Source organism: Rhinopithecus bieti, unplaced genomic scaffold (genome assembly GCF_001698545.2).
Source record: "Rhinopithecus bieti isolate Rb0 unplaced genomic scaffold, ASM169854v2 scaffold_17861, whole genome shotgun sequence".
NCBI classification, from domain to species: Eukaryota; Metazoa; Chordata; class Mammalia; order Primates; family Cercopithecidae; genus Rhinopithecus; species Rhinopithecus bieti.
The window spans coordinates 4,474,237-4,487,929 of record NW_016809830.1 but is presented as its reverse complement, the minus strand read 5'-3'; the positions used below and the strand labels follow the sequence as shown (position 1 = coordinate 4,487,929).

At 41.7% G+C, this 13,693-nt stretch overlaps 1 protein-coding gene across 1 annotated transcript in view; it reads right to left on the bottom strand.

Moving 5' to 3' along the window:
- The window catches only part of ATP8B1 (ATPase phospholipid transporting 8B1), a 162,555-nt gene that overhangs the window by 77,488 nt on the left and 71,374 nt on the right, over positions 1-13,693 (bottom strand). The window contains 1 exon segment of the mRNA XM_017890450.1: positions 12,172-12,377. Within this exon segment, the coding sequence (XP_017745939.1) occupies positions 12,172-12,352 (181 nt within the window). The 5' untranslated portion in view covers positions 12,353-12,377.

Here is a 13,693-nt window from a genome sequence, read left to right as displayed (position 1 = left end):
CCTCAGCCTCCTGAGTAGCTGGGATTACAGGCATGCGCTACCATGCTTGGCTAATTTTGTATTTTTAGTAGAGACAGGGTTTCACCATGTTGGTTAGGCCAGTCTCGAACTCCTGACCTCAAGTGATCCACCCACCTTGGCCTCCCAAAGTCCCGGGATTACATGTGCCACCGTGCCCAGCTGTGTCTGGCTAGTTTTTGTATTTTTGGTAGAGATGGGGTTTCACCATGTTGATCAGGCTGGTCTCAAACTCCTGACCTCATGATCCACCCACCTTGGCCTCCCAAAGTGTTGGGATTACAGGTGTGAGCCACCACACCCAGCCTATTTTTTTTTTAAATTTTTTTATTTTTAGTACAGATAGGGTTTCACCATATTGGCCAGGCTGGTCTTGAGCTCCTGGCCTCAAGTGGTCTGCCCGCCTTGGCCTCCCCAAATGCTGGGATTACAGGCATGAGCCACTGTGCCCAGCCTGTGCTGCACTTTAGGTACCACCTTGGCCACAGTGAGGTAAAGCAACAAACAGGCTCTTGGAGTCCCTGAGTCTAGGCCTTAGGTTCTTGGATGACATCTCTGGACTTGCTTTTTGCCAGAAGGGAGCTCACTGCCCTGAAGGGTGACTGAAAGCATTTACCACAAGCTGACTGAAGAGGCCGTAGGCCTTTACTGAACATCAGCAGTAACCTGGCAGCCCTCCTCATGGGCCTGTGTTGATGGTGAACATGGGGAGAGGCCCCTGAGCATATGGAAAGGGGAGGGAAGAGTGGGAAGGACTGGCTAATGGTTTGAGGCCAGCTCAGCCACAGTAGAATAGATAGGACACCAGGTAGATTTCTAAGATTTTGGACTCCAGTCCATGGCTCCCAGATGGCATCTCTGGATCTGGCTGCAGCCTGGGGGAATTCACTGGCTTGAAGCTAGCCTGACTGGTTTCAAAACCTGCTTATTGCAGAGCCCCAGGGCATTGAGTGAACATAGGCAGTAGCCAGATCATGGTTACGTGGGCCATGGCGAGACCCAATGTGGTGCCGGCTTGAGGTCTGACCCAGTACATTTTCAGTGGTGATGGCCACAGTGGTGCTTGTATCACCACACCCCTGGCTCTGGGTGGCCCAGCACAGAGGAACAGAGAGAGAGGGAGAGGGGGAGAGGGGAGAGGGGAGAAAGGGGGAAGAGGGAGAGACAGATAGCGAAAAAGAGAGAGATTGAGATTGATTCTGTTTGGGAGAAAGTAAGCAACAAGAACAAGAGTCTGGGCTTCATAATCAAGATAATTCTTCCAGATAGTCTGCAAGAAATGCAGAGTTACTGAGCTTGAGATGCCCCCTAAGGCAGATATGGGTTTGATCATAATATCCAAGTTCTTTTGAATACCTGGAAATCTTTCCCAAGAAGGATGTGTATAAACAAGCCCAGACTGTGAAGGCTACAGTAAATATCTAACTCTTCAATGCCCAGACTGATGAACATCCACAAGCATCGAAAACATGACTTCACCAAACAAACTAAATAAGGCACTAGGGGTCAAGCCTGCAGAAACAAAACTTCATGACCTTTCAGACAGAAAATTCAGAATTGCCATTTTGAGGAAACTCGAAGCAATTCAACGTAGCACAGAGAAGACATTCAGAATTCTATCAGATAAACTCAACAAAGAGGAAACTCAAAGACATTCAAGACAACACCAAAAAATTTAGAATTCTATCAGATAAATGTAACAGAGATTGAAATCATTAAAAAGGGTCAAGCTGAAATTCTGGAGTTGAAAAATGCAACTGACATACTGAAGAATGCATCAGAGTCTTTTAATAGCAGGATTGATTAAGTGGAACAAAGAGTTAGTGAGCTGGAAGACAAGTTATTGGAAAATACGGTCAGAGGAGACAAAAGAAAAAAGAATGAAGTACACCTACAAGATCTAGAAAATAGATTTAAAAAAGCAAATCTAAGAGTAATTGGCCTTAAAGTGGAGGTAGAGAAAGAGAAAGGGATAGAAAGTTTATTCAAGGGGGTAATAACAGCAAACTTCCCAAACCTAGAGGAAGATATCAATATCCAAGAACAAGAAGGTTGTAGAACACCAAGCAGATTAACCCAAAGAAGACTACCTCAGGCATTTAGTAATCAAATTCCTAAAAGTCAAGGATAAAAGGAAGGATCCTAAAAGCAGCAAAAGAAAAGAAACAAATAAAATACACTGGCTCTCCAATACGTCTGGCAGCAGACTTTTCAGTGGAAACCTTATAGGCCAGGAGACAGTGGCATGACATATTTAAAGTGCTGAAGGAAAAAACTCTTACCCTAGAAAATATATTTCAAGCATAAAGGAGAAACGAAGACCTTTCCAGATAAACAAAAGCTGAGGGATTTCATCAACACTAGATCTGTCCTACAAGAAATGCTAAAGAGAGTACATTAATCAGAAAGAAAAAGGATGTTAGTGAGCAATAAGAAATCACCTGAAGGCACAAAACTCACTGGTAACAGTTAAGTATACAGAAAAACCCAGAATAGTATAACACTGTGACTGTGACATGTAAAATACTCTTCATTAGAAAGACTAAAAGACGAGCTGATAAAAAATAGTAACTAGAACAACTTTTCAAGACATAGCACAGTAAGATATAAATAGAAATAATAAAAGTTAAAAGCAGAAGGAGGAAGTTAAAGTGTAGAGTTTTATTAGTTTTCTTTTAGCTTAAAATAATGAGTTATTAGACAGTTCTTACAAACCTCATGGTAACCTTAAATCAAAAAACATACAATGGATACATACAAAATAAAAAGCAGGAAATTAAAGCATACCACAAGAGAAAACCACCTTCACTAAAAGGCAGAAAGGAAGGGAGGAAAGAAGGAAGAGAAGACCACAAAGCCACCAGAAAACATAACAAAATGGCAAGGGTAAGTCCTTACTTATCAATATAACATTGAATGTAGATGGACTAAACTCTCAATCAAAAGACATAGAGTGGCTGAATAGAATTTTTTTTTTTTTAAAAAAAAGACCCAATTATCTGTTGCCTACAACAGATACTCCACCTAGACTGAAAATGAAGGGATGGAAGAAGATATTCCATGCCAATGGAAAGCAAAAAAGATACCTATATTTACATCAGACAAAATACATAGACAAAACTATAAGAAGAGTCAAAGAAAGTCACTATATAATGATAAAGAGGTCAATTCAGCAAGAGGATATAATAGTTGTAAATATCTATCCACCTTACACTGGAGCAGCCAGATATATAAAGCAAATATTATTAGAGCTAAAGAGAGTGTTAGACCCCAGTAAAATAACAGCTGGAGACATCAACACTACACTTTCAGCATTGGACAGATCTTCCAGACAGAAAATCAACAAAGAAACATCAGACTTAATCTGCACTATAGACCAAATAGATATTTATAAAATATTTCATACAACAGCTGTAGAATACACATTCTTTTCCTCAGCACATGGATCATTCTCAAAGACAGAACATATATTAAGTCACATATATGACTTAACAAGTCACATATAAGACTTAACAAGTCATATATAAGACTTAACAAGTCTTAAAACATTCAAATAAATTGAAATAATATCAAACATCTCTGATTGATCATAATGGAATAAAACTAGAAATCAATAATAAGAGGAATTTTGGAAACTATACAAAAACATGGAAATTAAACAACATGTTCCTAAATGACCAGTGGGTCAATGAAGAAATTAAACAGGAAACTGAAAAATTTCTTCAAACAAATGATAATGGAAACATGATACACCAAAACCTGTGGGACACAGTGAAAGCAGAACTATGAGGGAAGTTTATAGCTATAAGTACCTACATCAAAAAATTAAAAAAACTTCAAACAACCTAATGATGCATCTGAAAGAACTAAAGCTGGGTGCAGTGGCTCACGCCTGTAATCCCAGCACTTTGGGAGGCCGAGGTGAGCGGATCACGAGGTCAGGAGATTGAGACCATCCTAGCTAACACAGTGAAACCCCATCTCTACTAAAAAATACAAAAAAATTAGCCGGGCATGGTGGCGGGCACCTGTAGTCCCAGCTACTCAGGAGGCTAAGGCGGCAGAATGGTGTGAACCCAGGAGGCAGAGCTTGCAGTGAGCTGAGATCGCACCACTGCACTCCAACCTGGGCAACAGAGCGAGACTCTCTCTCAAAAAAAAAAAAAAAAAAAAGAACTAGAAAAGCAAGAGCTAACCAAACCCAAAGTTACTAGAAGAAAAGAAATAATAAAGATCAAAGCAGAGACAAATGACATTGAAGCAAAGAAAACAATACAAAAGATCAATGAAACAAAAATTGTTTTGTTTGTTTTGGTTTGGTTTTTTTTTTTTGGAGACAGAGTCTCACTGTTGCCCAGGCTGGAGTGCAGTGGTGTGATCTCGGCTCACTGCAACCTCTGCCTCCCAGGTTCAAGTGATTCTTGTGCCTCAGCCCCCTGAGTAGCTAGGAGTAGCCAGGACTATAGGCATGTGCCACCACGCCTGGCTAATTTTTGTAGTTTTAGTAGAGTCAGGGTTCCACCCTGTTGGCCAGGCTGGTCTCAAACTCCTGTCCTCAAGTGATCCACCTACCTCAGCCTCCCAAAGTGCTGGGATTACAGGTGTGAGCCACTGTGCCTTATCAAGAAGTTAGTTTCTTGAAAAGATAAACAAAATTGACAAACCTTTAGCCGGACTACCAAAAAAAAAAAAAAAAAAAAAAAAGCAAAAAAAGAGAGACCCAAATAAATGAAATCAGAGCTGAAAAACGACACATTACAACTGTTACTACAGAAATTCAAACATGATTAGTGGCTACTATGAGCAACTATTTGCCAATAAATTGGAAAATGTAGAAAAAAAGGGATAAATTCCTAGATAGATAAAACCTACCAAGATTGAATCATGAAGAAATCCAAAACCCAAACAGACAAATAACAAGTAACAAGATCAAAGCTGTAATAAAAAGTCTCTCAGCAAAGAAAAGCCCAGGACCCAATGGCTTCACTACTGAATACTACCAATCATTTAAAGAAGAACTAATACCAATCTCACTCAATCTATTCTAAAATACAGAGGAGGAGGAAATACTTCCAAACTCATTCTACAAGGCCAGTATTACGCTGATGCCAAAACCAGACAAAGACACATCAAAAAACAAAAACAAACAAACAAACAAAACCAAAAAAATCTACAGGCCAATATCATTGATGAATATTGATGCAAAAATCCTCAACAAAATACTAGAAAATCGAATTCAACAACACATTAAAAAGATCATTCATCATGACCAAGTAGTATTTATCCCAGAAATGCAAAGATGGTTCAACATACACAAATCAATTAATGTGGTATGTCATGCAACAGAATGAAGGGCAAAAACCATATGATCATTTCAACAGATGCTGAAAAAAAAAATTGATACAATTCAACATCCCTTCATGATAAACATCCTCAAAAAACTGGGTATAGAAGGAACATACCTCAATATAATAAAAGCCATATATGACAGACCCATAGCAAGTATCAAACTGAATGGGGGAAAACTACAAGCCTTTCCTCCTAGATCTGGAACATGTCAAGGATGCCCACGTTCACCAGAAGTCCTAGCTAGAGCCATCAGACAAGAGAAAGAAATAAAGGGCATCCAAATTGGAAAGGAATAAGTCAAATTATCCTTGTTTGTAGATGATATGATCTCATATTTGGAAAAGCCTAAAGACTCCACCAAAAAACTATTAGAACTGATAAATTCTGTAATGTTGCAAGATACGAAATCAACATACAGAAATCAGTAGCCTTTCTATTTGCCAATGAAAAACAATGTGAAAAAGAAATCAAGAAAGTAATCCAATTTATAATAGCTATGAATAAAATACCTAAGAACTAAGTTTACCAAAGAAGTAAAAGATCTCTGCAATGAAAACTATAAATTGATTGCAATGATGCTAGAAACTAAACAGGACACCAGAAAAATGGAGTGATATTCCATGCTCATGGATTGGAATATTGTTAAAATATTCATACTGCCCAAAGCAATCTACAGATTCAATGCAATCTTTATGAAAATACCAATGGTAGTCTTCACAGAAATAGAAAAAACAATCCTAAAATTTGTATGGGAACCACAAAAGACTCAGAATAGCCACAGCTCATCTAAGCCAAAAGAACAGAACTGGAGGAATCACATTACCTGACTTCAAATTATACAACAGAGCTGTAATAACCAAAACAACATGGTATTGGCATAAAAACAGACACACAGATCAATGGAACAGAATAGAGAACTCAGAGATAAATTCATCATCCTCAGTGAACTTATTTTCAGCAAAAGTGCCAAGAACATACATTGGGGAAAGGCAGTCTCTTCAGTAAAAGACACAGGGAAAAACTGCATATTTATATGTAGATGAATGAAAGTAGACCCCATCTCTTGCCATATGCAAAAATTGAATCAAAATGGATTAAAGAATTAAATCTAAGACCTCAAACTATGAAATGACTACAAGAAAACCCTGGGGAAGGCCAGGCGTGGTGGCTCATGCCTGTAATTCCAGCTCTTTGGGAAGCCAAGGTAGGTGGATCACGAGGTCAAGAGATTGAGACCATCCTGGCCAACATGGTAAAACCCCGTCTCTGCTAAATACAAAAAGTTAGCTGGGCATGGTGGCACATGCCTGTAGTCTCAGCTACTTGGAGGCTGAGGCAAGGGAATTGCTGGAACCCGGGAAGTAGCGGTTGCAGTGGGCCAAGATGGCGCCACTGCACTCCAGCCTGGCGACGGAGCAAGACTCAGTCTCAAAAAAAACCAAAAACCAAAAAACAAAAAGACACACACACTGGGGAAGCTCTCCAGGACACTAAACAGGGCAAAGATTTGTTGAGTAATACTTCACAAGCAAGGCAACAAAGGCAAAAACGGACAAATGAGATCACAAGTTAAAAAGCTTCTGTAAAGCAAAGGAAACAATCAACAAAGTAAAGAGACAAAAGAATGGGAGAAAACATTCAGGCCACTGAATTCATTTTCAATGATAGATTCTTCCCCTTGTCTCATCCCAGAACCACTCTATATCTGCAGGGACTGGGTCCAGGCACCTAGAGAGTTTGTAAAAATTCCACAAGAGGTTCTGATGTACAGGCAAGACTGAGAACCTCCAGTTAGTGCAAGGGAGAGTGTCTTCCTATGGTGACTTCTATCATTAAAAATCTACTTCTGAACTTGGGCTGCAAAGTAGCAGGAAGAAAACCAACAGCTGAGTTAGGTTTCCATGAGCAAGAGAATTGTACCCAAGGTTCAATCATAAATTACGTGACTCGAAAGCAAATTCTCTAAAATGAGCATGTTGCCTAAGATCTTAAAAATAAATAGAATAGACTGGGCACAGTGGTTCACGCCTGTAATCCCAGCACTTTAGGAGGCCAAGGTGGGCGGATCACCTTAGGTCAGGAGTTCAAGACCATCCTGGCCAACATGGCAAAACTCCGTCCCTACTAAAAATACAAAAATTAGCTGGGCATGATGGTGGGTGACAGTAATCCCAGCTACTTGGGAGGCTGAGGCAGGAGAATTGCTTGAACCCGGGAGACGGAGTTTGCAGTGAGCTGAGATCGCAACACTTCACTCCAGCCTGGGCAACAAGAGCGAGATTCTGTCAAATAAATAAATAAATAGAATAAAATGAGATGGCACAGTATCACCACCCTTCCCCATCAGTAATCACTCAGTGCAGGAATACCCCTCACCCCGTGGCTTTACAAGCTTCAATTACTCTGGTGTCCTTAGGCTGTGGAGGTGGATGGCAATTTACAACCAATCAGAGAAAGAAAGAAAATAAGCAGCCAGAGTAGACTACCAAATGTGGTATGTGCCAAAAATGGAAAATGCATCTTATTAAGTGGAACAGCTCCCTCAGCACTTTTCACAGATTCCCTAGGATATCCTACAATTGATATGTTTCAATGAGCCATCTTCATCTGTGTGTTGGTTCCAACTAAATATTAATTCATAGATGCTCTAAAGACCCCACATTCTTAATTCCAGATTATTTTATGAAGATATCACTTTAAGGCTGGGTGTGGTGACTCACGCCTGTAATCCCAGCACTTTGGGAGGCTGAGGCTGGCAGATCACAAGGTCAGGAGATTGAGACCATCCTGGCCAAAATGGCGAAACCCCGGCTCTACTAAAAACACAAAAAATCAGCCAGGCATGGTGGCACACGCCTGTAATCCCAGCTACCCAAGAGGCTGAGGCAGGAGAATCGCTTAAACCTGGGAGGGAGAGGTTGCAGTGAGCCGAGATAGCACCACTGCACTCCAGTCTGGGTGACAGAGAGAGACTCCGTCTCAAAACAAAACAAAACAAACAAACAACAAAACTCCAAAAATACAAAAACTAGTGTTTCCCAGAACACATGCTGAGAAGTGTGTTCATCAGGAAACGAAGGAGCTCATTCCATAGCACTGAAAACATTGCTGCTCATTTCTGAGAGTCTTTGCTCCATCTTTAGACAAAGGGTAAAGTTACTCCACTCGAACCTGCGGGCTTATCTTTCTCCATGGCACATTCTAACAGCATGTTTGTGCCTGTCCTTCCTTCTCACAAAACACAATAAAGGTCCTTTTACTGAAAAGTACTCCAAATGGGTCTCTCAAAACACTTGTTTAACAGGAAAGCTTAGCTGGGCTGGGGATTTCCTTTCTTTAAGAAAAAAGAAAGCAACTTTCTGTGCTACAATCCTCATTAAAGAAACGAGCGCAGTTCAGGCCACTTAGGCAGCGCTTTGCTGGAACGGGTGCTGGTCCTTGGTGATACTCAGCCTGGTGATACCTCGCCGGGTGACTCATATTCTGATGTCTTAAAGAACTGATCCTCTGAAGGAAATTATTCAGGATGTGAAATGTCAAGAAAGACAGATGATATTAAAAAAAGAAAGAGAAGTCAGGGTTACACTGAACTTAATTGGGAAATTGTCCAAATGAGAATACGGCAGGAAAGGAAAGAGGAGGAAAGAGGGATGAAGAGGGCAAAGAGAGGAAGGGAGGAAAGAGGGAGAGCAGACTGGCTGTGAGGGAGGCAGGGCAGATGGGAAATGGGAGGAAAGAGGTCTGGCATTTACTGAACATCATCTGTGTGCTTGCGAAGGGCACAGAAAGGTACTAGAATAAGAATTTTTGTAAAAAGTCACAGGCAAAGTAATTTGATATGGGTTTTGAGAAGCGAGAACCACCCACATCCCCTGGGAATATAAACCATCCTTGGAAAACACGACTAAGATTCAAGACTGAGAATTTTTTTTTTTTTGAGATGGAGTCTCGCTTTGTCACCCAGGATAGAGTGCAGTGGTGAGATCTCAGTTCACTGCAACCTCCACTTTCCAGGTTCAAGCGATTCTCCTGCCTCAGTCTCCCAAGTAGCTGGGATTATAGGTGTGCACCACCATGCCGGACTAATTTTTGTATTTTTAGTAGAGATGGGGTTTCACTATGTTGGCCAGGCTGGTCTCAAACTCCTGACCTCAAGTGACCCAACCGCCTTGGCCTCCCAAAGTGCTGGGATTATAGGCATGAGTGAGTCACTGTGCCCGGCCAAGACTGAGCTCTTTTAATGCCCATATGCCGAGGGTAGAAATCTACAAAACATATGACCTGCAAACTGAACGATCAGGAAAGGACCCTAACCACCAGAATGGGCAGGCAGAGTTGGAAAAAAACAGGGTATGAGAGTTTCCACTCACTATATGCTTTTCTGACATTTCTGCAGGCACCCAATCCCGGTCCCTTTGCTGTGTCCCAGACTACACGTGTGTCTGATGTCGTGCCACCAACACCAAGAGCGAAGTTGACCCTTGACCCCACGGAGCCAATTCTCCTGCCACCCCATCAGATATCTACATTTGGTAGAGATTCCAAAATTGTGATAGGAGCCTAAGCAGTGCAGTTGTGGGGGAAAGGAATGAGGAAGAAGCATATTTTATTCACTGTTTGGGCAATCAACTAGAACTTCCTTGTAACTTGTCTGGCTGCTTCAGCTTTAGCTAGTTCACCAATATCCAGTCTGGACCTGTTATGACAGAGGCCACCTTCCTGTTTAGATTGGTGGGAATTCCATTTTCTTTCTTTCTTTCTTTCTTTCTTTTTTTTGAGACAGAGTTTCACTCTTGTTGCCCAGGCTGGAGTGCAATGGTGCCATCTCGGCTCACTGCAACCTCCGCCTCCCGGGTTCTAGTGATTCTTCTGTAGTCCCAAGTAGCTGGGATTACAGTACACGCCACCACACCTGGCTAATTTTTGTATTTTTAGTAGAGATAGGGTTTCACCATGTTGGTCTGGCTGGTCTTGAACTCCTAATCTCAGGTGATCCACCCACCTTAGCCTACCAAAGTGCTGGGATTGCAGGTGTGAGCCACTGTGCCCGGCGGGAATTCCATTTTAATTCTGGTCAAATACCATGATTTTAGTACCTTCTGCTTCGGGGCAGAAGGCACTTAAGCTCAATCCTCAACAGCTTGAAATTAAATCCAGAAACTCACTCTAAGAGGTAATGCATCTAAATGTTTGCTATGGAGAGGTAGGGGACAAACGACATATAGGAGTCAATGGCCTCCCCAAATTTGGGTGAGATGGGGCTCCCAGGAGTACATGCACTCCCCACACTGAGAATCTCCCCACAGGGAGAACAGGAACAGGAAGAATCATTGCAGAAATGGGATTTCATGGCATGTCACATTTTCTACAGGTGAAAATTATTAGAAAAAAATAGCTCATCCAGGTAGCAGAACCCAAGAAAGAGAAACTAGAGGGGGGGTTGGCATGGGGGAAAAAGAGACTTCTAGAAAACCTGCAAGGGCAGAATGGCAGGAACAGAGACCTCGGGAAAACCAGCTAAAATCTGAGGCTTCTCTGAGTAAGGCTGCAGAGAGGCATGTCTGGAGGGCTGAAACCGGAACACTACGATAATGATTTCTGTGAATGTGATGCTAAGGTTGTTCAGTTAGAATTTTAGGGAACACCATGGAAGAATTATTTTCAGCCTGATATCAAACCTGGGGTCCAGAGAGAAAAGTCTCAGCTTGCTCATGGAGAAGAGCTACAAGAGAAGCACACATCAGTTTGCCAGGGTGGGAGAACCAGTAGCAGATGAAATAGATAAGCCACAAAGGAAAAGGTGTTATGGTAAAAGCAAGCCAAGTTCTACTGCCCTCAGTGACGTACTGTCTATGGCTACTTACACACAACATTGGCAGAGACCACGTGGTCCACAAAGCCTAAAATGTTTACTTGCTGGCCCTTTACAGAAAAAGTTTGCTGGCCTTGGTCTAGACCCTGCCTCTGATGCTGACCTGACCCTGGGCAGACCATACATACACACACACACACACACACACACACACACACACACACACACACACACAAAGGGTGGTTATTTATATAACTCATACTGCCAGTTTAACAATACCAATAGTAAACATCTAAAGATTGATTGATATGTATCCTTTAAAAATTTCTGGGTGCAGTAACATGCAGATTCTTGTACACATAACTCCGTTTTAAGAATATATACACTGGCTAGGCATCCTAGCTCTCATGCCTGTAATTCCAGGAGTTTGAGAGATTGAGGTGGGTGGATCCCTTGAGCTCAGGAGTTTGAGACCAGCCTGAGCAACATAGTGAAATACCATCTACACACACAAACACACACACAAATACAAAAATTAGCTGGACATAGTGGTGCATGCCTGTAGTCCAGCTACTCAGGAGTCTGAGGTAGGAGGATTGCTTGAGTCCAGCAGGTCGAGGCTGCAGTGAGCCAAGTTCATACCACTGGACTCCAGCTGGGGAGACACAGTGAGACCCTGTCTCAAAAAACAAACACACACACACACACACAAACAAAACAAAACAAAACAAAACAAAAATATACACACTAACAAAGACCTTAATGTATTTTCTCTGCAGAACTTGTCAGATATGCTCTCCCAGCCCTTCATACTAAGCACAATGGGTACTTGTCCAAGCCCATCCACCATTCTGTCAGTCGCATCCTAAGAAGACATCAGAGAAGATTCCTTCCTAGACCACACAAAATGGACCGATCATCTTTGGCACGTGTGGCCACGACCCACGTGAGGATTTATAAGCAACCTAGTCACCGGGACTTCATGTGCTTACCTTTTCTGAATGGCTCCCGGTTCTCCTCTGCTTCCCTGTTGATTCGGTTTTGTTCTGGTTCAACAGTAGACCCCTGGTCATCAAGTTCATCTTCTGTTTCATCATCACTGTAGGGAACCACTTCGTCATTAGGCTGAGAATCCTCATCAAATGTTGTTTCTGAGTCTCTTTCTGTACTCATTCTGCTGGCAAATTGGAACTACCTGCTTAAAAGGAAAGAGAAACCAGCGTGGATTATGACTCTTGCCCAGTTTTTGGTTGAATCCTGCCTGTATCCCGTTACAATGCCCCTTTTACAGAACATTGTCTTACTGCCATGTAAATATTCTGGAATAGTACCCGCAAATTCAACTTAACATGCAAGTAAGAACAAAACCATTCAGTACTGATTAAATGCTTGGGTAAGATTTTTTAAAATATGTAACTGAAAACCTTTTATTTTAAACAAGGGTGTGTATATATACATATTTTAAGGCAATATTTAAAATTAGGGGGTCTCTACCCAATGAAATAAATTTAGTGGGTAACAATCAACATTAAACTAAAATGAAACAGACTATAAAATATCTGATTACAGCACATATAATAAGAATAAGTACTGCTTGATAACACAGTTGTACACATTCACACGTTTATTTGCATTGTGGGTGTTAATGGAGTTGAATTTCTTCCTGTGGATTGCTGGCAAAGTTGACAAACCACTGCTCTAAGATATCTGGTTTCTGCTAACACTAACATTCTGAGCCTTTGTTCTGACACAACATTTTTAATATAACCTTAGATCTTCCAAGTTTACCGACTTCCCAGGAACACTCCCTAGCTTTTCTATCTTCCCAACTACCACTGCCCACTTTGTATCTGCAATTTGTGCTTGAGCATCTACCGCATAAGATGACTCCAAACAAGTGCGAAGAACAACCTTAGTTATATTTATTTTAGGAAAATATTTACACAAATACCTCAGGTTACAGACACACAGCCTGACATTTACATAAGCATCACAGTGCCGTGTAGTCAGTATTGTTAATGACAGCAGCTCACATTTATTTTGTGTTAACTGCATGCCAAGCCTTGCACTAAGCACTTTATAGACATGGGCTCATTGAAACTTCCTACACCACCATGGTGAATAACAGTCTTATTGTTATTCCTACCCAGCAGAGGAGAAAAATCAAAACACTGGAATGCCAAATAACTTGCAAAATAATTATTAAAAATTTAAGGCAGCCGCGTGCCGTGGCTCACGCCTGTAATCCCAGCACTTTGGGAGGCCGAGGCGGGTGGATCACGAGGTCAGGAGATCGAGACCATCCTGGCTAACACAGTGAAACCCCATCTCTATGAAAAATACAAAAAATTAGCCGGGTATGGCAGCGGTCGCCTGTAGTCCCAGCTGCTCGGGAGGCTGAGGCAGGAGAATGGCGTGAACCCAGGAGGCGGAGCTTGCAGTGAGCCGAGCTAGCACCAGTGCACTCCAGCCTGGGCAACAGAGCAGGACTCCGTCTCAAAAAAAAAAAAAAAA